This window comes from Sarcophilus harrisii, chromosome 1 (genome assembly GCF_902635505.1).
Source record: "Sarcophilus harrisii chromosome 1, mSarHar1.11, whole genome shotgun sequence".
Taxonomy (NCBI): Eukaryota; Metazoa; Chordata; class Mammalia; order Dasyuromorphia; family Dasyuridae; genus Sarcophilus; species Sarcophilus harrisii.
Window position 1 is genome coordinate 667407298 of NC_045426.1, and position 25373 is coordinate 667432670.

At 41.7% G+C, this 25373-nt stretch overlaps 2 protein-coding genes across 3 annotated transcripts in view; one reads left to right on the forward strand and one right to left on the reverse strand.

Annotated features, from left to right (window-relative positions):
• The first annotated feature begins 25 nt into the window (after positions 1-25).
• On the forward strand, positions 26-1965 carry GDF1 (growth differentiation factor 1). The gene is made up of 2 exons (XM_031948176.1): positions 26-451; positions 1001-1965. The coding sequence occupies exons 1-2, from the start codon at positions 130-132 to the stop codon at positions 1813-1815; spliced, it is 1137 nt and encodes a 378-aa protein (XP_031804036.1). The 5' UTR covers positions 26-129; the 3' UTR covers positions 1816-1965.
• Positions 1966-4047: 2082 nt separating this feature from the next.
• The window catches only part of UPF1 (UPF1 RNA helicase and ATPase), a 55397-nt gene continuing 34071 nt past the window's right edge, over positions 4048-25373 (reverse strand). For both annotated transcript variants that reach the window (XM_012542170.3, XM_031948175.1), the window contains exons 7-24: positions 23112-23196; positions 22810-22908; positions 21385-21493; positions 20691-20850; positions 20455-20573; positions 19588-19752; positions 19326-19440; positions 17562-17705; positions 17185-17398; positions 16712-16829; positions 15906-16062; positions 15295-15437; positions 13841-14015; positions 12307-12388; positions 8850-9011; positions 8393-8610; positions 7910-8032; positions 4048-6329 (exon numbers count right to left, since the gene is read on the reverse strand). In XM_012542170.3, coding sequence (XP_012397624.2) covers positions 7913-8032; positions 8393-8610; positions 8850-9011; positions 12307-12388; positions 13841-14015; positions 15295-15437; positions 15906-16062; positions 16712-16829; positions 17185-17398; positions 17562-17705; positions 19326-19440; positions 19588-19752; positions 20455-20573; positions 20691-20850; positions 21385-21493; positions 22810-22908; positions 23112-23196 — 2385 coding nt within the window. In that variant the 3' untranslated portion in view covers positions 4048-6329; positions 7910-7912. The remainder of the gene's footprint in view (positions 6330-7909; positions 8033-8392; positions 8611-8849; positions 9012-12306; positions 12389-13840; positions 14016-15294; positions 15438-15905; positions 16063-16711; positions 16830-17184; positions 17399-17561; positions 17706-19325; positions 19441-19587; positions 19753-20454; positions 20574-20690; positions 20851-21384; positions 21494-22809; positions 22909-23111; positions 23197-25373) is intronic.

Below are 25373 nucleotides of genomic sequence, written 5' to 3' on the forward strand. Positions count from 1 at the left end.
GGTGGGCCGCGCCCCTCCCGCCTTCGCCCCGGGGTGCCCCGGACCCCGGGGATGCCCGGGCCTATAAGGCCGCGGGAGCAGGAGCTTGGCCAGCGCAGACCTCCGGCCCGGGGCGCAGCATAGAGGAAGATGCGGGCTCTGCAGCTTCTTTCCCCCCTGCCCTGGCTCCTGCTCCTTCCCCTTCTCCTGCCCCTGGCCCAGCCCGCTCTGGCCCAGCCCCAGCCCGGGGCCCTCTCGCCCCAAGCCAGTGCCCTGCTCCAGACCCTGGGATTGAGTCCTCCCTCTGGGCCCCCTCCCACCCGCCCCGTCCCCTCAGTCATGTGGCGGCTCTTCCAAAGGGGCACCGAGGCCGCAGAGCCCCAGGACCTGCCCCAGGAGTCCCAGCCCCTGCCCTGCCACGTGGAGGAGCTGGGCGTCCCCGGGAACATCGTGCGGCACGTCCTGGATGGCGGTAAATTAGGGGGTGTCCGGGCCGGGCGCCGCAGGGAGGGCGTGGGGCTCCTGGCTTCCCCCGCTGCGAGGCCGGGAGGCTACTTGCTGGGGGGGGGTCTCTTACGGCCCCGAGGGGCTGGGTGTCCCGGCCCAGGGGGTCCCGGGACCCCCGGGCCGGCTGGGCCGTCCCTGTCCCTGCCGTGGGGGAGCCAGGCCCCCGAGGCCGGCCCTGGGTTTGGGTCAAACGGAGGGAGGCAGGACCCTGGAGCCCGGCTCGAGTCCCAGCCTTCCCGACCTATTTTCACTCCAGGGCAACTGCCCCAAACAGGAACGAGCCGGAAGTGGCTTCCCTGTAACCTGAGCCGCTGATACTGTTTCTGACCTTTGGGGCCTTGCCTAATAATAGCCAGGCTCCTTCTGGCCAAGGTCACAGGGCCAGTTAAGTGCCCCCGGAGAACTTGAACCCATTGCTCACAGCTTTCCCAAGGCTTCTGAGGAGGGGGAGGAGGGAAAGCGGGGAGGGGGCTCTGCAGAGCTGTCCGGCCTCACGGGATGCTTTGGCCCCTAGGTGCCTCTGCCCCACCAGAGCCAGCCTCGGGCTCCCTGTGCCTGGAGAAGCCCCTTTTCTTCAACCTTTCATTCCTAGACCTTAAGGAGCAGCTGACCCTGGTCCGCCTGGAGTTGAACTTCGGTGCCCCCGGGGACCTTGCCCCCGACCAGGGCTGGGAGCTGAGCCTGGCGCAGGCCCAGGGCCCCCGGCTGTGGGGACAGCCCCTGCACTGGCACCAGCGAGAAGTGCTGCTGAGCCGCACAGTGCCCAGCCTGCGCGACCCCCTCTACTTTGACATGCTGTCCTTGGGCCTGATGGGGAATTCCACCTTCCCCCACAACTTGAGCCTCGTCTTGGAGGTGTTGCCCGCTAGAGAGGGCGCCCTGCCTCCGGGATCGTGCAGCATGCTGGGGCGGTCCCTGGAGGCCTCCCTGCTGGTGGTGACCCTCGACCCCCAGCTGTGCCAGCCCGCCCCCAGGAAGCGCCGCGCCACCCACCACTCTCCGGACAGCCCCGACCCACCTTGTGCGGCCCGGCAGCTCTACATCAACTTCCAGGAAGTGGGCTGGCACAACTGGATCATTGCCCCTCGAGGCTTCATGGCCAATTACTGTCAAGGGCACTGCTTCTTCCCCACTGCCACCAAGATCTCCAGTTTGAACCACGCCGTGATGCAGTCCCTGATGCACTCGGTGGCTCCGGCCACGACGCCCCCCCCCTGCTGTGTTCCCGTGAAGCTCTCGCCCATCTCCGTCCTCTTCTACGACAACAGTGACAATGTGGTCCTCCGGCACTATGAGGACATGGTGGTGGACGAATGTGGGTGCCGATGAGGGGAGCCTGGGCCCGGGGGGCAGGGAAGAGCGCCTGGCCTCCATCCCTTCCTGCCAAAGGGGAATCCCCGTGTGTATGTGGGCTTGCCCCCGTGTGTATCCTGACCTTAAAAACCTGACTAATAAAACTGCTGGGTTTGTTTTGGTTTGGTTTAGTCTAAAGAATTTGTGGAGAACAGCTTTTTAATTCACAGGACCCAAGGTCCCTGGGGACTTCCCTGGTGGGGAGGAAAGTGGGGGACCAAGGCAGACCCAGGGCAGTCCTCTCACATCACAGGTGAGGGCAAAGGATTCTCACACCGTACTGCTTGTTCTCTTGTGCCTCAAGCCCCCTGGGGAAAAGTCTGCAGAGGCCAGATGGGAGTCGTGGGAAACCTGAGGGCAGAACAGAATCAATATTTGGTCTGCTGCCTCCCAGAGCCAGGCAGGCCGGGTTTCCCAGCCTCGGTTTGATTTAAGAGCCTCATGACCCTCAGAAGTCATGGAAACCACTCCTGCCCTTCCTTGCCCTCCCCCTCAAGACCCATGAGAAGAGGTAGCTTGGAACACCCTAAGCCACCCAGGTATCTCCAGGGCCTGCCATTTAGTTCCCAAAACAGGGGCTGGACGGCAAACTGCAGCCTCCACACCCAGAACGCAAAACTGATACCCCCTTCTAATGCTCAGCCTTATTAGAATTGTAAGTAGAATAGGCTTTCTTTCCTGAGGCAGGAATACAGAACTAAACTCAAAAGCCAGGAATCCAAATCCTGATGTGGCCAAGAGATTCTGGACCACCCACCTCTCAATTCTCTGGTAAACAAATACATGTATGTTCCCTCTATCAATGAAATCCCGAGTTCAGTCCCCATTCTAATTCTTAAAGGCAAGAATAATTTTGGTTTTTTTGTGATTGTATGTATAGGTTCTATTACAAATCAGGTGCTCAATGATGCTTATTTGATTCTACTTAACAGGTTTTCCAGTGTCTTTTAAAGCCTGTAATTAGTTCTTTAACAGGCAACAACTATTAGTTGAACGATTCAGGTTCTCCGTTCTACTCTGAAAACTCATTTTAAAAAGAAGGAAAAAATATCCTGTTGGGGAATAATTTAGGAACTCAAGCAGCTGCTTCTTCTACAATCAATCAATCACAAGTTAGTTATGCACTTTTAACACAGTCCACTGGATTAGATCTATGGGGAACATTCAAGAGTTGGGTGTATTATGCTCTCAGGAGAAAAAAGAAACCCAGCCACCTCCTCTTTCACTATGCTCCCCCTTCTGGTCAGAAATGGTTTTCTGACAACTAGGGTGGGGAGTGGGGACTCTGGGTCACAACAAAGCCTACATTTCCATTCACCTCAGGAGAAATTCACACCAAGTCTGCTTAAACCCAGTATTCAAAAGGAACCCCATTCTCTGCAAGGAGACAGACAATCCCTTTGAACTTAGAGGGAGAGTAATCAAGCTTGGGTCTTGAAAGAGCGCAGCTGGTTTTGTCAAGGTCCAGAGAAGCAAAGTAGTTTGTCCAGTCACACAGGTCAACAGCACAGCCAAGTAAAAACCCCCGCTCCTGGCCTTTCTCAATCAGTGCCCTTTCCAATAACCTCAAATGGACACTGCAGAAAGCTGACTGCAGGAGCAGGAAATGGCCCTGGCAATTAATATGCTCTAAAACTCAGCAATTTGTCAATAGGTATAAAAAGTCCCTGAGTGGGACAACTGCCTTACTTTCAAGTGGCCTTTGGGAGCTTCACTGACTATTCTACAATGAATATCTAGCTCCAAGTATGAATGCGAGAGTGTTTTATTAATATTTTATTGATGGCAAACAGCTTAAAACAAACTGACCAAAAATCAAAATGACACCGTGCGGACACTGATGTTCATGGATTTATAAAACTCAGAGTAACTCGCTACAAAGAAAAAAAAAAAAAGAAAGAAAAAAAATAAGCCACAGAGCAGAGGCAAAAAGCATTCCAACCAGTGAAATAAGGAGGGGGGACACATTACCCAATGGATTGCATTGCAGAAAGGGTTACAGTTTAAACTATTTCAAAACTCTATGCACTAAGTAGCCTATCCAGAAGGAAGAAAAAAAATTTTAAAAGTCTTTCGGCAATGTTAATAAATAAAAGAGTCCATCTCACAGGAAGGAAGGTGGCCCGTGTGTACCTGTTAATCTGTACATTTTAGAAGTCTAAACTCTGGAGGCTTTTTTTCTTTTTAGAATAGAATGGCCGATTTGCCTTTTTTTTTTTTTTTTTTTAAAGAGTTGTACAAGGTAGGGTGGTACTGGGTGGACAGGGTGGGAGGGATAGGAGTTTTGTGGTAGGTTTTTGTTTTTTCTTTTTTTTTTTTCTTTTTTGCCATCTGTGTAAGCTTTGGGACAAAACCAAAAATGGTGCTACTTCCTGGTGTCCTGGGTCTCAGGTCACCAGTATTATTGTCCAGAATGGGCTTTGGGGTGGAAATCTAATGATATTTGGATCATTGATCTCTGAAAGGAAACAGGAGGGGGGGGGGGGGGGGGGGCTTGGAAAACTACAGAAGAAGGCAAATTTGCATAAGTGGTCGGCTAGAAAATCTTCAGGACAGAAATCCGAGGGGTTGACTTTCAAAGTAAAACAAAAACAAAAACAAAAACAAAACTACTGCAGTTTATAGCATTTTAGTATACTGGCAGGAAGGGCCAATTTAGAAGTTCTCTAAATGATAAGTGAAATAATTTGCCCCCATCTTTCAGGCCAGAAACCCTTCATGCCCCTTGATCATAAAGCTAACTTAATTCTGGAAGGTTTTTAAAAAAATTATCTACATTTAGTTAAGTCACACTCTGCCGACCCTTGCCAATTAGGAGGTAGACTTCTTCCAAATTTAGAGAGTTTGACAGAACAGGAGGACAAGAAGTTGAATGTTCCCAGCACTCAGTGTTTCTAAAAAGGCTGCAAAGCCAAGTGACAGCCTCAGCAGTCCTGTTTGGAGTAGCCCTGAGCTGGGTAGAGCTTAGAAAGACTGGCCGGGTCATTTTAAGTGTGCTCTCTGATATGTCACCTCCAGCATCTTTTTCAAATCATGAAGATGCTGTATTGGTGTTCCCCACCTGGAGGGGTCGGTCTCCAGGGTTTCTCTCTTGGGCCTTGTTTGTGGTCGGTTTGTGTTTTTAAGGACTCCTCCAGCTACCTTTGGAAAGTACGAAGTCACCAAAGAAGCCACCAGCTATTTAAAAGGCCACCTTCCAACAACTGCCTGTTTGCCCATAACGATTCCTTTCTTTTTCAGCCCACTTCAGTAATGTCTTTGAATCTTTACTTCAAAACCAATATAATCCCCAGGAGCCCCTACTTTTCCCCTTCCTCAGTAGGAGTGAACAGGGCAGGCAGCCTAGCATCTTCTCCTCCAGGGCCACCATGGCCTGGAGCCCCATCCCCTTGTTAAGCGCACGGTTCATCTTACAGAAAAGGCTGGTTTTCACAGAGTAGAGTCCAGATAATAGCCTATGAAAAGCATAGAGAAAAGTGTGAAAGCCTCCTCAGGCTGGACCCCATGGGGAATTAGGGCCTGGGCCCGGTTTCCCTCACTGACTGTGATCCCTTGTGGAAGAAGAGGCTGAATGAGGAAACTTTAAAATTCTCTGAAAGTTCTCTTCAAGGTTGGTGATTCTAATTTAAATTAAAAAATTTTTTTTCTGGTAAGCTTCTCATCTCCCAGGTCCACCGCTAAGATTTCAGAGACAAACTTAAAAAAAAAAAAATAATAACAGTGCTCCTTTGAAAGAATCTCTTAAAAACAAACAAAAAATTTTTCTTTTAAATGAAAAACCCTTTCAGAACACAGGCAACATGATGACACTGAGGTTTCAGAGCCAGTGTGAACAACAAACCCTGCATCTCAGAGTGGAGCTCTGGCCATCTGCTGCTGCCAAATGTGGCGGGTTCTGCCAACAGTAAGAAGGAATCTTGTCTCTGCTGCTAAAATGTGAACAGTTTGTCCTGCTAAAACATAGTCCCCTTAAAAAAAAAATTTAACTCTGAGATGAGGGTTTGCCATCCCTCCTGCTCTGAACGGCGCTGCCCTGTTCACAAACCAGAGTATGGAATGAAGTGAGCCTTGCTGGAGGCCCTTCTCTCTTAGCTGATTGGGCTGGGGGAGCAGGGACTCAGCTGACCATTCATTCGGTCAGGGCGAGCTTCGGGGGAGCAGTCTGGCGGGCCGGGGGATGCTGAGACAGTCCCGCCTTCCCATCGCGGTGCAGCCAGTGCTCTGCTTCTCTCCTCTTCGGCCATTCTCCTCGTCTCAGTGTGCTAGCAGTGGTCTCTCTCTCTCTCTCTCTCTCTTTCGCTCTTGCTCCTTCCTCTCGTCTCCCCATTGGTTGGTTTCTCTCTCTCTTCTCTCTCCCCTGTTGCTCTCACACAGTGATGCTTCAGTTTTAGCAGTGGAAAACAGGTATCCATTTTATTTTATTTTTTTATTACCCAGAATAAGATGCTGATGGACTAAGCTCCACATAAGCTTAGCTCTTCTTTCTTGACCTATAAAGGCAGAAAGAAAAAACAATCAAGAGGTGGGACAACCTTTGTAGGTCCAATTTACACACCAGTTTCCATCGACCTGAAAAGCCCATGCTTTAGCACCATGTATTAGGACAAAAGGGACTGCACTCTGCCCGCCGATTTCAAAGAACAGCATGGTGCACACAAAAGGGCCCTGGATTTTTATTCAGCAAATCTGGATTCAAGGCTTGGTCCTGACACTTCCTACTTGTAAGAGGATACTGTAAATGGATTAGACTTGGTCCCCCTGCCAGTACCCAAGGACAGTGCTTCACCAACGAATGGTTCCTGCCATCCCTACTGTTAACTTTCACCTCAGACACTGCTATCCGTGCTGGGCACACCTCCTTGATGGAAGGGGGGATCTGATAACCCATCTGCACAGGATACCACCACTCTGGACTTTCTGAGCCAGATGTATTCTAGAATATCACCACTGTTCTGGCCTATCTTTTCTTCAATTATAAATTCCTTCATCACTGTATCTCCCCCTGAACCAGCACAAGGCCTTGTTCTTAGTAGACATTGAATAAATAAACAAGACAGGCTTGCACATAAGGCTATTCCAATTTTAAAGAAATTAAGATTCGATAGGCCATCACAAAGTTGCTAAGTGCTGGAATCAGGATATCAAGCCAAGTCTCTCCTTATACAAGTTTTTTTTTTTTTTTTTAGCCATTTTTTCCTATCCCATGCTGGTAGATTCTAAGACTAAAATTGTGTAACATGTATAACACAACCAGTAAAAAGGAAAAAAAAAAAGTTGATTTGGCAATTTGGAACCATTGTAGGTCTTACCAAAGTCTCCTAGAAAAGGAGAACAGAGGGATTAAAAAGGCTAGGAGAACTCACTCAAAATTCAAGCCTGGCTTTAATAGTCATCAAGAGGGAAAAGGTCTACCTTCTAATTATATGGGTACAAAATAATGCAGGATGATCCATTTTTAAGAAACTCTAATCTGGTACTCAAAATGAAAAATCAAAGGGGGAAAAAAAATCCTCTTTTTAAAACTGTCCTTCTCTGCAGTATTCACTCCCAATAGGTATTTTACTTCTAAGAATACCCAGAATGATAACTTCCCAAGTAACTGAAATCAAAAGTGATTTTAGTTTTGCTAAAAAGCACTAACAAAAAGTACAAAAAGCAGCTTATGTGTATATATGGTTTGTGAGGAATGCCTAAGAATTTTCCTAATTTACTTCCTGCAACAGATCCCAACCCTAAAGACTACTAGAGGATACCCTCTCAAGAACAGGCTTGCCCAGCTGGGAACTTGGTAAATTTGGAAAAGTCCTTGAGACCAAACTGTTGCCCTCTAGTTGTAATATGTTTTGATCCGCTACTATGTATTTCAGTTTTCCATTAGTGGTGTCAGCATTCGGATAAGACTTTTATATTTCCATATCGTCCATATCGTCTAAGATTTGTCAAACATAGTGAGAAAGAAATATTCTGTGGTTTAAGCCTGACTGTGTGAAAAGATTACTGTAAAACAAATGAGCAAGTCTAAAGCCAAAACAGCACAGCTCCCTCCAAAACCCCCTCTTCCCCATCTTACACTCTAATACTGTGACAGCCCTGTCACTCCACCGTGTTGGTATGCCCGTTCTCCTTGGTAAGTAGAGTCTTGTGACAGAGCCACATCAATCTGCGATTTAAACTCATCACCAAGGTAACTGTCCTGTAGAAGAAAATTGGGGGTGTTTTTAAAATCCAAAAATAAGACCATTTGATAACCTGGAGATTCCTTCTCCCCACAAAGGAGAGGTTTTTCCTTCTCATCTTGATTAATCTTTCCCAATAATCCCTTCAGTTTCTCACTTCTGGAGAACTAAAGTACAACTGTCAGAGATGCACTAGGTCCTTGTGATCTCAGAGCAGGAGGATCTTTAGGGAAAATATATGAGCAGCAAGAAAGAAAACCCACCCCCAGCCTGGATCCCACCTTTGGTGCCTTTTGCCCACCTCCCCCTCTCCCTTGGATGAAGGACAAGTTGATCAAGAGCAGATCTAATCAGAGCCAAATAAGGTTTTTACTCACCTGGGATAATTCTGGTTGAGAGAGCCCCGGCTGGCTCATCTGGGATGGCTGACTCATGGAAATATAGCCCTGAGTCAATGGGCCCTGGGAGAAGGGCTGAGAGACCACATCTTGGCTGGCCTGACTATTTGGGAGGTTCGCCTGGCTAGTCCCAGGAATCCCAAAGCGATTTTTTTGGCGTCCCCCACGACCAGTCTTCCCTTTTGGTGTCCCACGGCCTAGAAAGAAAGCACTCCATTTTATTCCAATCATTACTACTGTTATCACTTGCAAATGACTCATTATACTTTGGGGTTAGGAAAGACCTTTGAGACCTTAGCCAAGGTGTGCATTACAGAGGAAAAAAGCAAAACCAGAGAAGGGAAAGTTCGGCCCAGAGCCACACGTGCGCCGGCCCAGTCCTGGTTCCAAGGCCCACCACACCAGGGACACCCCAAGGTGACCTGAGCAGTACTACCTGCAGCTGGACCGTTGGCTTGGCCAAAATAGCCTGGCGGCGGCATTGGCGGCATCACAAGGTTGAAAGGAATAGGAATGTTCATAGCAGTCACGTGACTGGGTCCGGTGCTGATCATCCCGATCTGATCGTGAGTTTGAAAATACATATTCGATGGACGCCCTAGAAAGTGAACACCTGAGTTAGATGGTTTACCTACACAAAAACACAGATGGACACATGGAAAACAATGCTTCTGGATAAGGCGGGCTTGAGGCTTTATTCATGGCAACAAATACTCATCTCATTCCTGAAGCTTTATAAATTTCAAGAAAGCCTTCCAGAGAGTGAAATAAAGATCCAGCCCAACAGAACACAATGGAAGTAGACTACATGAGCTACAAACTAAGCATCTGGAAGACTTCTTTTAAGTAATTCAGTGGGTGCAGAGTAGGAATTCAAGAGTTAGGGACCAATTTAAAAACAAAGTATTCTGGTTGGGTGGAGTTGGAGTTTTATTTTATAGATGGGAAAACTGAACTCCAGAAGTAATTACTGCCAAAATTGTTTGGTTGTTGGTTTATTTATTCATTCTTTTTTTTTTTTTTTTTTTTTTTTGCAGCTGCTTATTACCTCCAAATAAGCCTTTGCAAAAACATTTCTTGAACTCTCCTCCTTGGAGAATATCAGCTTCATTACTTCATAATCATATCTAATTCTTGACTAGAAAAAAAATTACTTATCTACCAAGCTTGAATCCAAATGATTTCAAACTGTTTTCCAAAGTCAAATCTCTGTTCTGAGGATCAAGATGTGTCACCGCTAAATATATTTAAAACAATAACACTCTGCTGCTAAAGGGAAAAAAAATGATGGGGAAGGCTGATTTTGATTCAATTTCAATGAAATGTTTCCCAACTTTCAGTGTTCTAATAAAGGCTTAAAGATGGTAAGACATGGGAGACACTGACACTAGACCACTCAATATAGTGTACCCTCATCATAGAAGGTGTTGTGTTCTATGAACAAAGTAATGAAGTAGCTCAGAAGCAATGTGCCAAGTTAGAAAATGCACACCAAATGCTCATAGGGATTATTTGTGTCCAATCTGTGGCAGAGCATTCTGAGCTTGTACAGATCTGATTGGGCACAGCTGGACACACTAACCTTTCTCTAACATAGTGATGTCGTTTTGGTCCTCTTCAAGAATGAAGGTCAACCACCAATTAAAGTGTACTTAATGAGTCAATAACCTCATCACTGGAAAGACCATTTGGTGCAATGTTTTAGAATGGATTCAGAAAAGGAATGGACTAAATGACCCCAGAGAGACTAATTCAAGTCTAAAAGGTGAATTACTGGCAAGAAAATGAAAATAAGTATATGAACTCTCCTGAAGGGTATAACATCTACTTGGATCCATGGTTTTTAGTAGTTTCTTTAAGTAACATTACAGAGCACCACTCATTTAACCTTAGGCCTACTGTGCAATGATTACTATACTAGATTTGTAGAAAACATACAAGTACAAAGACATAGTGTCCCTGCCTTTTAGTTGGAGAAGATAAACACAAAACAGTAGCAAATAGTACCAGACAATGTCTGATAAATATGGAAACAATAATAGTTGAAAATTATGTAGCACTTAAGATATACCAATATTTTTACATAGAAATTGCAACCCAGAACTAATATGAATAAAGTATAGTAAAGCACAGGCTTACCACTATTTTCTAGATAAAGATGAGGCTGAAGATTCAATGACTTGCTGGCTTCTATAGCTAAAGCGCAAGGGGAGATTCAAAACTAGACAACTCCTGACTTTGAGACTAATACTCTTTCCACTGTATATCAAAGTACTCTTTAATGTTGCAATTTGTAACTACTCACTACATAGGGTGAGTTCTACTTATAGCGTAGGACATAAAAAAATTAAGAATTCCAGGAACTCAGGAGACTACCAATGGGGGGGGCGGCTGATTTATGGAGGAAATAAAACTTGTGTTGACCTGGGAAATGTGGCTGGAGAGGAAGGGTTACAAAACCTTGGGCACAACACACTATTTAATCTAATTCCCTCATTTGATCTATGGATAAACAGGCTATAGTCAGCCATGGGTATTCATGGGTAGACTAGAAACTACCCAGGTATCCCGATTCCAATTCTTGACGGGATCTCAAGGTATAGGCAGCCTTTAAGAGTCAGGAAGTTTATATTTCATATAGCAGGAGATAAAGAACCACCCATTTTTTTGTGCTTTAATGTTTACCAACCACTTTATATATATATTATTTCATTTGATTTTTATTGTATCTGTAATGTAACTCACCACCATTAAGTGGCAGAACTAGAACATTCTAGAAAACCAGGTTTTCTGACTCTTAAGGTTGAAGAACTGATCCCTTCACTATCATCTTGATCTTCTGAGCCTGGAGGACAGGTAATTCTGTTGAAACTTAGACAGGAAAATTAAGGCAAAAAACCTTTTTGGAAGGGGAACATAAGACGTTTGGATTTGGACCAAAATGTAAGGGACAAAAATTGAGAGAGCATTTTATATACATTATCTCACAAATCAGCATAAGGTAGATAATCAGATACACCCTGAACTGCACCACAACCAGGTGCCACCAATATGAAGAACACCCTTATTTCCCCTGTGGCTCAATTTCCTCCAGGCCATAGATGCTAAGCCCATTTTCATCTCTAGGAAAAGCATTCATGAGCCCCACTATTCTCTTGGGTAGGAACCATCTGCCCCTGAAGGTCATTGCAGTATTGCTACCTGCCCTGCTCCCTTTATCTCAAATTTCTTAACTAGGATGTGAGCTCCTTGAGAGCAGGAATAGTCTCAATTTTCTATTTGTATCTTCAGTGCTTGGCACTTAGTAAAGGACATAATAAAAATTGCTTGACTGCCATTCGATTCTGTTCTCCATTTCACAGATGAAGAGACTAAGGGTCAGAGAAGTGAAGCATTGTCATACAGCTATTAAATGCTAAAAGTGGAATAAAGAGGTCTTTCTGACCTTGCCAAGCTGGGCACTAACCATATCTTGCTATTCTGTCTCTGAAATCCCGACTTTCAGGAAACAGTGGATGCAAGTGGGTATTTTACAGGAACTTCATAAAGAAATAGGACTAGAGAGGGGATGGAGAGGAGGAAGTAACCAGATGGAGTGGCCTAGTCTATGTCTAACTTTGCAGAATACAGAGGGTCCAAGACTGAGGCATAATCAACAGTAACTGTTGATGGATAAAGAAAGTAACAGGAGAAGTGGCAAAGAGAGAAGGGAAAGGGACAAAACTCTCCTGGATTGTCAATAACAAGATAATCTGAGACCTCTAAGAGAGACAGAAAGTGGATGGGGATAAAATGGGACAGCATGGAGATTACATCTTAGAGAAGCTGACTATGAAAGGAAGAGGAGAAATAAGAAGGTAATAGGAAAAGCAGAATAAGGTTTTTCTACTAACCTTGACTGCTCCGATCATAGACAGATCCAGGGATAATAGCTTCACGTGCATCATACATGGCAGTAGTCATGAACCGGGCTCCCTAGAAATAGAATAGTGGGAGGAAGGAGAAAGAGATGTATTGTACATTATAAAGCAATATTTCGCATTTATACATAAATCTTAAGGTTTGCTAGGCACCTTAAAATATTATCTCATGTGATCCCTACAATGCTGGGAAGGCAGACATGTAGTTATGTGGTTAACTCAAAAGTCATAGAGCTTCTTGATTTTAATACAGCACTTTCCTTTGCCATCCAACTTGCCTCTAAATGTTACATGTTTGGGTTGAGGCTACTAGGTAATAAAAAGTTATGTTATCTAGATTAATTAAGTTAATGAAAATACCAGTAATATGAAAAAAGTATTTTGTCATCGATTAGAATTTAATCTTGTGGAATGGATCTTCCTGGACTGTCTCAAAAAATACAACTATAAAAAGGACTTTAAGCCATGGATGAAATTTTTTAGTATTAAATTCTATGTAAATCTTTCTGTTGTTTGCTTGCATTTTGTTTTCTTTCTGTTTTTTTTTTCCCCTTCTTGATCTGATTTTTCTTGTGTAGCAAGAGACAACGATATAACTATGTATACATATATTGGATTTAACATATATTTAACATATATTGGACTACCTGTTATGTAGGGGAGGGAGTGGGGGAAGAGGGGAAAATCTGAACAGGTGGTTTTGCAAGGGTCAATGCTGAAAAATTACCCATGCATGTTTTGTAAATAAAAAGCTTAAAAAGAAAAAAAAAAAAAAAGAAAGAAGACACTGTCTTAAAAAAAAAAAAAAAATCTATGTGTTCAGAAACTTCTTCAGAAACTTTCTTAGTTTCAAAAGATGGCAGCAGATTTATATTAAAAATTACCAAGTTATATTAAAGATTACCAAGTGCCATAAAGGACATTTAGCAATGTAATAAATAAGAAAAGCTCCTAATTCCACAGAATTCTTCTTCTCCCCTCCTTCCTTCCCCCTCTCCCCCAAGTTTCATTCTCCTTTTAAGGAAGAACAAAGCTATAACACTTAATTGGATAGGGAAAAAAAGGTACAGCTGCATGGGGGTGGTTCCCCCCCTTCAAAACTGCAAGATGCAGTTTTCCTTCTCAAGTACAAAATAAATTTGCCTTCAAAATTCAAAACAACTACTACCAATATTCTCCTCGTTTTTAAAATAAGCTACTTATAAAGTCTTGCCTGTTTAAGAATATCCTTGAATGTTCTTTAATTTGGGGCAGCTCCTAATATCATACTTTCTACAAGATCAGTATAGACTGCTTTTAACACTACGCATGACTTTAGAGACACAGCAAGACCACTGCGATCTTTTTGCAGAAGAGGAAATTTAACAGATGGGAAAAACTAAGTCATTTGGCAAAGTCACACTTCATTAGGAAGGAACAGAGCCAAGATCTCACCCTAAATCCTTTGACTCTGCTCCCTTCTTTGGTCTACCCTCATTTTACTCCAATCAAATATGGAATTGCTTACTGGATTGATGGTATTGACAAGTTTGCGGGGCTTGCTGAATTGCATGAGGCTCTCCCGGAGGTTGTTTAGGGGTCCTTCTACCAGCACTTTCTGTTCCTTGTAGTAGTTCAATAGATGGTTCCAGAGTGGTTGCTTGGAAAGAGCTTTAGGGTTGCCCACAATAATTACTCCATACCTAAAAAACATAGTTAAAAAAAAAAAAAATCCATCATTTAATGCAGAAAATCGGGACATGAAAAGCTTTTAAAAACCCACATGCATTATATATCAATATAAAAATATCCCACAAGACTGAATTCGAGTACACAGAGTAAAATTCAAACCAAGGAGGAATAATTTTATAGAATTTCAGAGTTGGAAGAAACTTAATTCAATTCAAAAGCAAAACTATCTTCTTTCTAACACACCCTAATGATCATCCTGGCTTTGTGTTCCATTACTTTAAACTGCCTCAGTCCTGCTATCCCAGGAACCTCAGTCCTTCTGGGGCCCCCCATCACCCTGATGGTGCTCTTCTGGAGGCTCAGAATGCTCTACAGAGGCTCACACTTCCTCACACAGTATGTCATCACGTCCTATCAGACTCAGATGATCACAGCTAGAAGCACCTCAGCAGAACTAGTCCCATTTTCTTTATTTCACAGACGGACAGAGAAAGCAAGCAGTTTGTTCAAGTTGACACAGAAGGAGCTTCAGTTCAGATTTTCCATCTTTCCAGTATGTCCCAAAAACTTCCCAAACAAGCTGATCTATCATACACTCTAGTTAAGCCTCGTATTCTGGAGGCTCATCCCAAGTTAGAGACCCGAAGAAGTGTCTAATTTCTCCAATAAAAGGTTATAACGCCAGAGGCCTAGAGGCAATGACAAACAAAGGGCACTGGTGGCAGACACCTAGAAGCATCCTCTTGAGGAAGAGCCCAGTATTGATCCCATGGACTTTTTACCAAAATTTAACCCATGTCAGGGCTCACTGTATCATTATTACTTTATAGGAGACTCCAGGGAACCACATATCAGGCTCTCAATTGAGTCAGAGAAGCTTGGGGCTTTAGTGATAAGAAAGAGTTCCAGGTTTCTGAAACAAGCTTTTTACTTTAATAATCAAAGCAGTAAACAAGTTTTGTTGCTAGATAAGTCAATTTAAACTAGTTTTGCAGAAAGAGCTAGTCAAAAACTAAGAAACAGATAATGACCACATTAATAATAATATTTCCTAGAATGCAATGATGTACTTGGGAGGGAGGAAAGGAAGGAGTGATATGGTGATATAAATTCAACTAAGGGTGTATACTCTGGAAATTGCTGTGAAAACAAGACATTTTCTTAAGTGAATATATAGAACTGCTGCCCAGAATTAAAGTATTCCAAACTTCTCATTACAACTATGATTTTCCATAAAGCAAGACCCCCACCAAATAAAATGGATGTATGTGGTTGAAGTCTTCTCTGTACCTTGCTCGAGTAAGAGCCACATTAAGACGCCTGGGATCATTTAAAAATCCAATTCCTTGGTGTTCATTGGCTCTCACACAGGAAAGGATGATGAAGTCCTTTTCTCGTCCCTGGAATGCATCGACACTAGCTATTTCCACTTCCTGAAAAGAGAACCACCATATAATGGTCAGCTTTGGCAAGATTCTAGAAATGCAGTATACTACCTTTGAAATCTCTCTTAAGTGCCTACTATGTATAAACTACTTTAGTTTGTCCGGGCCCTGCGTATATAAAGATCAAAACTGAAAACAAGTCCTTTGTTTTTATAGAACTTTTAAACTACTGACAGATATAACATGCATGTGAAATAAAACAATGAAGGACAGGATAGAATCTGGACACTATGAAAAAGCTAAATTTAGGAGGCAGCTAGATAGCACAGTAGATAGAGCACCAGCCCTGAAGTCAGGAGGACCCAAGTTCAAATCTGACCTCAAACACTTAATACTTCCTTGCTGTGTGATGTGACAAATCACTAAAGCCCAATTGCTTCAGTAAAAAGAAAAAAGAAAAAAAAAAAAAAAAAAAAAAAAGAAAGAAAAAAAAAAAGATAAATTTCTATGTTATACCTGGTAGAGTTTTGTATGCAGAGAGCCGCTAAATTGCATGTATTGTACCAGATAAGATCGTTGACCCTCATAAGGTGTAATAATACCAATCTGATCTGGTTTGGCACCAGCTTTTAGGAGCTTTGTAGTTATCTTTTCCACATTGGCTGCTTCCGTTCTGAAAAAAAACAAACACATTTATTAGATTTTGGCCATTTTTACTTGGTAGGCACTACATATGATATTTTTGTGTGTGTTTACACACACATACACATACACTCACCTAATATATACAATTATAATCTCCACTAAACTCTCCCCCTGTCCTTCCCCCAGTTGAGAAGCATGAATGGAATCCTGAATCCTTCAGAATAGTCTCCCCAGGGCAAATTCTGATAGGTTCTTCCCAAACTAGAAAGACTAAGTAGAGGCCCAGTCATCTAAGCATCAATCTAGTTAACTTTAGCAAGATTAATGCAAAAGGGAATTGGTTTCATTTGTTGCCAACAATGAAAAACATCCTCCCTAAAGGTCCACTTTTGCTACCGGGAAACGATCCCTCCCCCCACCCCATCAGTCATTTAGAAAATAAATAACTAAGGAATAAAAGAATTGTAAATGATATTGGCTAAGAGAGCATTTATGCATTAAAACACAGATCTATACAGTATTATAACTCACACAAAAGATCACTAAGTATTATAAAAGAACAAGGAATGGGGCATAAGTAGGTATCTTGTGGGAGTTTAATTGGTTATCAATGAGATTTGAGAAACATTCAAAGATTTATAGATTTCTTAAAGGAAAAAACTTATAGGTCAATTTACCTGTTCAAATAAGAAGTGCCTGAACTGGCAATTTCTTCTTGGCCTTGGGTCACATAAAAGAACATTGGTTTATCTGGCTGGGGCCACTGGAAATCAAATCCCTTTTTCACACGATCAGCTATAATTGGAAAAGAAAGAAGCCACCTGTCATATGTTACGTTTCAAGTCTAGAACTCTATCATTACTAAGGTCAGGGCTAAACAGGATTGGTTTGCTACTAAAAAATACTAGCCCTACACAGACACATATTGACTCCCTACAGTGCTAACAGACTCTTCCAAACATCTGAAGTCATTTAAGCAATTTATAAATAAAATCTATACTGACACAGGGACTGTATATAAAGATATAAAACTTTCTAATTGCTAAAAGATCAAGGAGTGAATTCCTATGGGTAGGAAAAAAAGTATAGATCTGAAATTTAACTGTCTGTGATGTTCACTGGCCCCCAGTGGTATGGAAAGCTCCTTTACCTGCAGTGACGCCATTCTGAAGGGAACCCTCATAGAAGATATTAGATGGGAAAGCACTAAGGGCAGGATGCATCCGATACTGGACTTGTAGGCGGATTGGACGGATCCCCAACACCACTAGCCGCTCAAATAGGGACTGAGACAAGCCTGCTTTTGCAGCTTTCTTGCACATGACTACAGGCCCCAGCTGGCAATGATCTCCTACTAGGATCAGCTGTACCGTGAAAAGAGAAAATGGATAACTTTTATTCATCTCAAAGAACATGCACAAGAAAGAGGCACACAATACAATAATACTCTCAAATTCAGCACCCTATTTTCTAACTTCTTGACAATAAAACGAAAATTTTTTTGGTTCACAAAGAATTCTACTTTACCTGTTTGGCTCCGAGAACAACTGGTACCATACACTCTGGTTCAGTAGCCTGAGTGCTTTCATCAATTAAAATGGATCGGAACTGCATCTTGGCAAGCCTTGGATCACCTGCTCCCACACATGTGCAACAGATCACATCTGCATTCTGGGTAACAACAAAATTATAAACAAGTTAAACCTCCCATATCTGGTTAAAAGCATATCCCTTAGACAACGATGTACACATAATTTAATACAGATTCTACAAAAGTATTACTTTTGGGGGGAAAAAGTGTGTTTTTTCGGCTCTATCTTCCATTTGATGTGCTTTCTAACCCAAATTTCTCACTAGCTTGTTAAGCAATATCCTCCTAGGCAGAAATCAGTTCTCAATGCCACTTAACAAAATATATTAAATTCACTTGAAAATGAATAGCAAAACTATATTCTCAGATATTTTAAAATTTCTATTTTTAAAAGCCTTTTATTTTCATAGCATTCATCCTTGCAAAACTTTGTGTTCCAAATTTTTCTCCCTCTCTTCCTCCCACCCCCTCCGAGATAGCAAGTGATCCAATATATGTTAAACATGCAATTTTTCGATACTTATGTCCACAATTATCAAGCTGCAAAAGAAAAATCAAATCAAAAAGGAAAAAATGAGAAAGGAAACGAAATTCTTTCATTCAGCTCCCATAACTTTTAAAGAAACCTGTATACCTCATATTCAATATTTAAGGTACTCTCCCCTTATAATTTTTCCTTTAATGGTCTTTCTCTGAGCAGAAATGAAAAAAAAAAAAAAAGTAGTAATTACATAACACATAGGTCAGGGGTCCTCAAACTTTTTAAATAGGGGGCCAGTTCATTGTCCCTCAAGACTGTTGGAGGGCCAGACTATAGTAAAAACAAAAATTTTGTTTTGTGGGCTTTAAATAATGAAACTTCATAGCCCTGGGTGAGGGAGATAAACGTCCTTAGCTGCTGCATCTGGCCTGCGGGCAGTTTGAGGACCCCTGGCTAGGTCAAGTAGTTTCTAGTTGTTTTGAAAATAAGACTTCAAGTAAACAATGCAAACCTAATACCAGGCAAAAGGCTTCACCTATAGAATGAGCAGACGTAAATTGATTCTATGATATCAAAGTTAGAAGAGACCTTAGATGAAAAACAGTTCATAAGCAATACCTGGAGAGTTTATTCTCTCTCTATGATACACTTCGGTAACCATGTAGCTTTTGCCTGAAGAGTTCTAGAGAGGGGGAACTCAAGAGTTCTGAATAACTCTAATTGTTACAAAGCTTAAATTCTGCTCCTCATTCCTAGTCCTCATACTTTGTACATTTTTGTATAATTGTTAGCTCATCTCTCCAGGTTTATCTAAGTATACCAGCTGTGTTTATAGTTTCTTATTTTCTCTTTTCTGTTTAAAGCCTTTTTAATTAAGTTGCTAGGACACCAGACTATGTGCTCTTGCTCACTCTCGCCGTGGCCTGGAGCCTATCATTGCTACACATTAAGTCATGGTCCAGAAAACCAGATCCTATGAAGAACCAAATTTTTAGTGACCTGTTCACTTCCTAAAACTGTCCCTCTCATGAAGCCTGTGCTGTGACTGGGCAGTAGTGAGGTTGATAAGGTCCTCTCAGTTGGTCTCACCACACCAGAACCAGCACTTCTAGTGCAGGAACTGTTTTCTTTTTAGTCTCTATACCCCAGTCCAAAGCACCAGTGCTTAGTACAGCCTGGGCGCTTAACAGTGGCTAATGTGAGCTGATAAAGCACTTACCATGAGCAGTTCTCGCTCAGCTGTGCGTTTCAATGCTCGGTAACGCTTTTCATCAGCAGATGAAAGTTCACCTGTTTCATCTTTCAGTTGTTGTAGCTTCTGGAGTTCAGGCATACTGTAATACAGAATGATAAGCATTTGTAAGTAACTGTTCCTCCACACCATTAGACAAAAGAAAATTCTGGCTCATTATAATCCTTTATCAGATGAAGCATTCTAGAGAGTGACCCAACTTCTACACAGCCTATGCACAACTTCTTACCTATCCATATTCCTGATCTGGTTGTGCAGTGCCAAAAAAGATACAGGAGAATCAATTGCTTCCCGGCTTTTAGCACAAAGACGAACAACTTTCAGTCCAGTCTGATGAATCTTCTCAGTCAACTGATCCACAGCTATATTGCTTGGAGCACAAACTAGCACAGGCCTGAAAAATAGAAAAGTCTCATCATTCAAATCCATGATAAAACCAACACAAATAAGATATCTTGTGATTTTATTTTATTAGAATGTGAAATACAGTATTAATGCAGAATCCACAATTTCCTATGGTTTAGTTAAATGACACACCCAGTGTATTAGTTTGTGTCAAAGGCAAGATTTGAAAGCACACCTTCTGACTTGGAGCCCAGCACGCCATTTCCTATTCTTTTATAAGACACTACAATACACTCTCACCTGGGAGAGGTGGAAAGGGGAACAAGATGGACAGGACCCAAGCAAACAGCACTAGTCAGAAATGTTAATATGAATAGAGCAGTATACACAAGGGATAATGTTGCCACTCTGTACCAACAACAATGTGAGATCAAATAAGCCAAGTGCCTAAGGTAGCCAGTGGCACAGGGGACAGAATACTGACTAGGAGGTTAATCAGTTGTATGGCCCTGGGCCGGTCAGCCTTTCCCTCTCAAGGTTGTTTTGAAGTCTATGAAATGTTTTGGAAAACTAAAAGCACTGTATAATGAAATGCACACTCTAAAGGCCTGTTTCATTCTTTGTATTATTACCTCCAAAGTCTAGCACATGGTGGCTTACAGGTGCTTTATTTATGCCTGTTGATTCCTTTGACATTTAACTTTATTCTATCATTATTTGCGTTTGTACAAAGCATTGTACATAAACATACCCATTGCCTTGCCTAGCCAAATGGTAGACAATTGTAGCTGATGTGACAGTCTTTCCTGTACCAGGTGGTCCCTGGATGAGGCTCAAAGGTCGTTGCAAAACAGTCTTTACTGCATATACCTAAGGGGGAAAAAGAGGCTGTTCATTAAAACCAAGCAAAGGATTCTTTTAGATTTTTAAATTCCTGCTTAAATGCCAAGATATCAATAATTTATTGGGTTTGTTGAAAATGAAGACCTGAGAATGATTGAGGTCAGGGAGTCCTTGTGCTGTAAAACGTTTTGGCAGCTGGCATTTAATAATCACATCCTCTACTTCATGACCCAACAGTTTGTGGTAAATGTAGCCAGAGACTGAGGTTTCATCCACAGCAAATGTTTTTAATGCACTCTGCATCCTGAAAAGAAAGATACCCGAGTTTAGAGACATTATAATCAGAACCAATTTTACCAGCTTCCAAAATCACAAAGTAGGATCCTGAGACCATTAATCACATGGTGAAGGCATTCAGAGATGGTGAATTTGTCTAGACTTTCAATGTCAGATTTTGTAAAGGATACAGAAAATTTAGAATAGAGTCAGAAAGAGGTGACCAGGAAACCCAAGATAACTGTCACCAGAATGAAGGGGAGGAGGGGGAATCCCCCAGAAATTATGGAATTACAGCAAGGCAGAATTTGTTTCAGTTAGGAAGAATTTCCTACCAATGAAAAAGCAGGTCAAAAATGGAATGAGTTCCACTGAAATGCAGTAAGCTCCAAGTCAGTAGTTTATACATCAGGGATGTTGTTTATAAATGGAATTGATTCTTTAGGTATAGATTAGACTGAATGGCCTTTGAGAGCCCTTCAAACTTCTAAGAATATATGGATTTAAGCTTAAGAACAAGGAATTCCAACAGATCAACTCCAACACTACATACAATACATACCTGTCAAATGAAGTGGACTTCCATACAAAATCCACTTGGAAGTTATGAGTAACTTCTACAGGGGCTCCAACACTACTCCTCAATTCAATTGCAATTTCATCTCCATAATCTGGACATCTGAGTTAAGTTGACTTACTCAAAAATTATTGGACTCTAACCAGAAGTACAAATTCTCAAAACTACAAATTGTTTAAAGAAACAATACAATCTGTTTCTATCTATAACAAAAAAAATTTATTTGTGGGTTTCCAAACAGGTCTTCTTGGATAATGGCTCCAGTGCTAACTTTTTCTCCTAATCTTGTCTCCTACCAGCCCTCTTTACTGGTTCAGACACATCCAGATGCATTAATCACTACTCCCCCGAAACATTTTAGGCCTCGAGAGTATGTTTTAATAGACAAATTGTTTAAAGACTTTCCCCTGCCCAATAAAGTACCCGTGTTCTCAAGGTCTTGATCTCCCTGACTACTACTCCTACCTCCCACTAAATCATTTCTTGCTGACCGTTAAAAGGATCTAATTTTCTTCTATAGCTAAATGCTTCTCTGCCAAAGAAGCCACATATCAAAACAACTTTTTCTCTTCCCCACTAGAACCTGGCTCTGTCTCATCTTTTTCATCTCTGATCTCCCCTCCCCTCCCCTTCCTTTAGGGACACAATTAGCCCTACTCACTGTGGTCTCCTTCACTTTGTAGGTCTAGGACCTGTAAATTAAATCTCTTCTCCTTTTGCTGATCAAGCCTACTTAGTCATTTCTTGCTGTACTCACAGTTTTGGCCATCTAAGTAAGGTTCACTTCACTTTTGTATCAGTAACTCCTGCAAGAGGATGTGAAGAAAAGAGGGCTTCTATATTCACTGAGCCATCTCTGAAAGGATGACCTTTCAGCAGGGCTTGTCCATCCATCCATACCTCCCCACAAAGAGCCGTCATATCCTACACATCTTAGGACAGCAGCCAAACAACAACTATTAATTTCATCTACTCAGGCAAACAATATAGAAATGTGCTACTGATGTTCACAGATGAAAAACAACACTATGGACGTGGTCAGTCTGTGCAGTTCACAGGGTTTGTATGTAGAGAGTTTCCCTCTCCTGATGCTAGGAGAGTCAAACTATCACTCTTGTACCAATGCAATTCACATGAGACGCAAATCAGGACAAATAACGTCTGTGACTGCAGAAAAGCAGCTCCTATTTAGGGTTAATGCTTCCATGAAGATTGAATCAATGTCTCTAGATATATTAACGTTCCATTCTGATCAAATATAATATCCTGAAGATTACAGATCTCTGGGTAACAATAAGAGAATAGGAAAGCCCAGGGTCTCTAGGACTTGTGCTCTGTTAGACCTACATGAATGAATCATTTTCCACGGCCTTGTCATGAGTTATCTTCTGGATGGTTTAAAAAGGATACTATCTGGAACTTTAATGACATGGCCAATTCCCTTCCACAGTGGGGCGAGGTCACCTTTATAGCGAAGGCAGATTTCATCTCCCTGCATAAGACGCATATCTTCAAGGGAAAATGAAGAGAGGGAAAAAAATTAAAAGCAATTAATGTCTCAGCATGGCAGGTTGTTATCCCAGGTAATTTTTAGGTTACAGATGTTGAACTAGGCTTTTCTCTGCATATACATTTTATAGCTACTTAGTCACAAAAAAATTTTAAAAACTCAAAATCACCTCTCAACCAAATTATGACTAAATCCTCATTACCAGAGTCAGTCTTGGGCAACGTGAAGTAAGCGATTCTCTTCTTGTTGAGGCCCAGGTCCCATCTGACTGTGATGTTATCTTGGGTCTAATTATAAAAAAGACAAGATTCTTTGTTCATCCTCAAACCTCGTGAATTATTATTACAAACCTAGAGAATCTAAGCTATCACATTCCACCATACCACTGCTATAATTCACCAAATTCATTATTTCTTAAATAAGTATATTTAGCCAGGCACTGTGACAAACTCTTTACAATGGTTATCACACTGGATCCTCACAACAATCCTGAGTCAGGTACTGTTATTATCTCCATTTTACAGATGAAGGCATTGAGGCACACTAAGGCGTGACTTGTTCAGGGTTAGTACCGGAAGCCAGGTTTGCCCAGCACTCTATGCAGGGTGCCACTTATCTGCCTCTAGGTTAACTTGCAATAATTTTAGACAAGTTCCAAATGTCAAATGTCAAGGAACTGGCACCAGAGAGGATGCCAAAAAGAAAAAAAAAAAAAAAAAAGAAAACATAAAGTAGATCTAAACATGAAAGACTGCTGACTGTTAGCTTATGAAAATTCCATAGACATCTGGAGGAAAAAAAATTTGCTATAGGATTAAGGAGAGTACAGAGCAGAGCCAATTCAGATTTTGAGAAGAATGAAGTTTCCCAATTAATTCCTAGAAATACTACCTTACACATTAAAAAGACTTTATTGTTAAGTGATTTGATCTTCAATAATTCTATGAGATAGGCAATACAATTATTATTACCTCCATTTTGCAAGTGAAAAAACTGAGGCTCAGAATTTAAGTAATTTATTAAGACAACTCTAAGATACCACTACACACCTGTCAGATTGGCTAAGATGACAGGAAAAAATAATGATGATTGTTGGAGGGGATGTGGGAAAACTGGGACATTGATTCATTGTTGGTGGAGTTGTGAACGAATCCAACCATTTTGGAGAGTAGTTTGGAACTATGCTCAAAAAGTTATCAAACTGTGCATACCCTTTGATCCAGCAGTGTTACTACTGGGATTATATCCCAAAGAGATTATAAAGAAGGGAAAGGGACCTGTATGTGCACGAATGTTTGTGGCAGCCCTTTTTGTAGTGGCTAGAAACTGGAAACTGAATGGATGTCCATCAGTTGGAGAATGGCTGAATAAATTGTGGTATATGAAAATTATGGAATATTACTGTTCTGTAAGAAATGACCAACAGGATGATTTCAGAAAGGCCTGGAGAGACTTACACGAACTGATGCTGAGTGAAATGAGCAGGACCAGGAGATCATTATATACTTCAACAACAATACTATATGATGACCAGTTCTGATGGACCAGGCCATCCTCAGCAACGAGATCAACCAAATCATTTCTAATGGAGCAGTAATGAACTGAACTAGCTATGCCCAGAAAAAGAACTCTGGGAGATGACTAAAAACCATTACATTGAATTCCCAATCCCTATATTTATGCACACCTGCATTTTTGATTTCCTTCACAAGCTAATTGTACAATATTTCAGAGTCTGATTCTTTTTGTACAGCAAAATAACGTTTTGGTCATGTATACTTATTGTGTATCTAATTTATATTTTAATATATTTAACATCTACTGGTCATCCTGCCATTTAGGGGGGGGGGGGGGGGGGGTAAGAGGTGAAAAATTGGAACAAGAGGTTTGGCAATTGTTAATGCTGTAAAGTTACCCATGTATATATATCCTGTAAATTAAAGGCTATTAAATAAAAAAAAAAAAAAAAAAAAAAAAAAAGAATTTAAGTAATTTGCCCAAGGTCACACAGATAATAAATGGAAGAGCAAAGACTATAATATTGGACATTTGGAGTTCAAGTGTAGGGTTCTTTTAGTTGCTTTCTAAAAGCCAATGACAACATGTGCTTTTATCCAATAAGCAAAACCTTTAAATAACTTGATTACCAATGATGGGACACCTCTGATTAAACCATCCTTGAGGTTCGTTGCAATAATATTATTTCCTCCAAGAGAGAACTTCTTTTTCAAATACTGATTCAGTAAAAAGCTAAAGAATTTGGTCCCCTAAAATGCTCTCTTAATCTTCACATACTTTCTCACCTCTCAGGCTACTTCTGACTCAATCTTACCTAGAATAGTATGATCCTAAAAAGTTCTTATTACTACTAAAGAGTAAGTTAGTTGAAATGTGCCAAGTTAAAGACCATAAGCTCTAAGTTACTATTTGTTTAAAAACACACACACACACACATCCATACTCA

Bases quoted from the DNA above. Each gene is read 5' to 3' on its own strand.
- GDF1 (XM_031948176.1), top strand. From the start codon at position 130: ATGCGGGCTCTGCAGCTTCTTTCCCCCCTGCCCTGGCTCCTGCTCCTT. The intron at 452-1,000 runs GTAAATTAGGGG...TTTGGCCCCTAG, and splicing joins GCGGCACGTCCTGGATGGCG to GTGCCTCTGCCCCACCAGAG.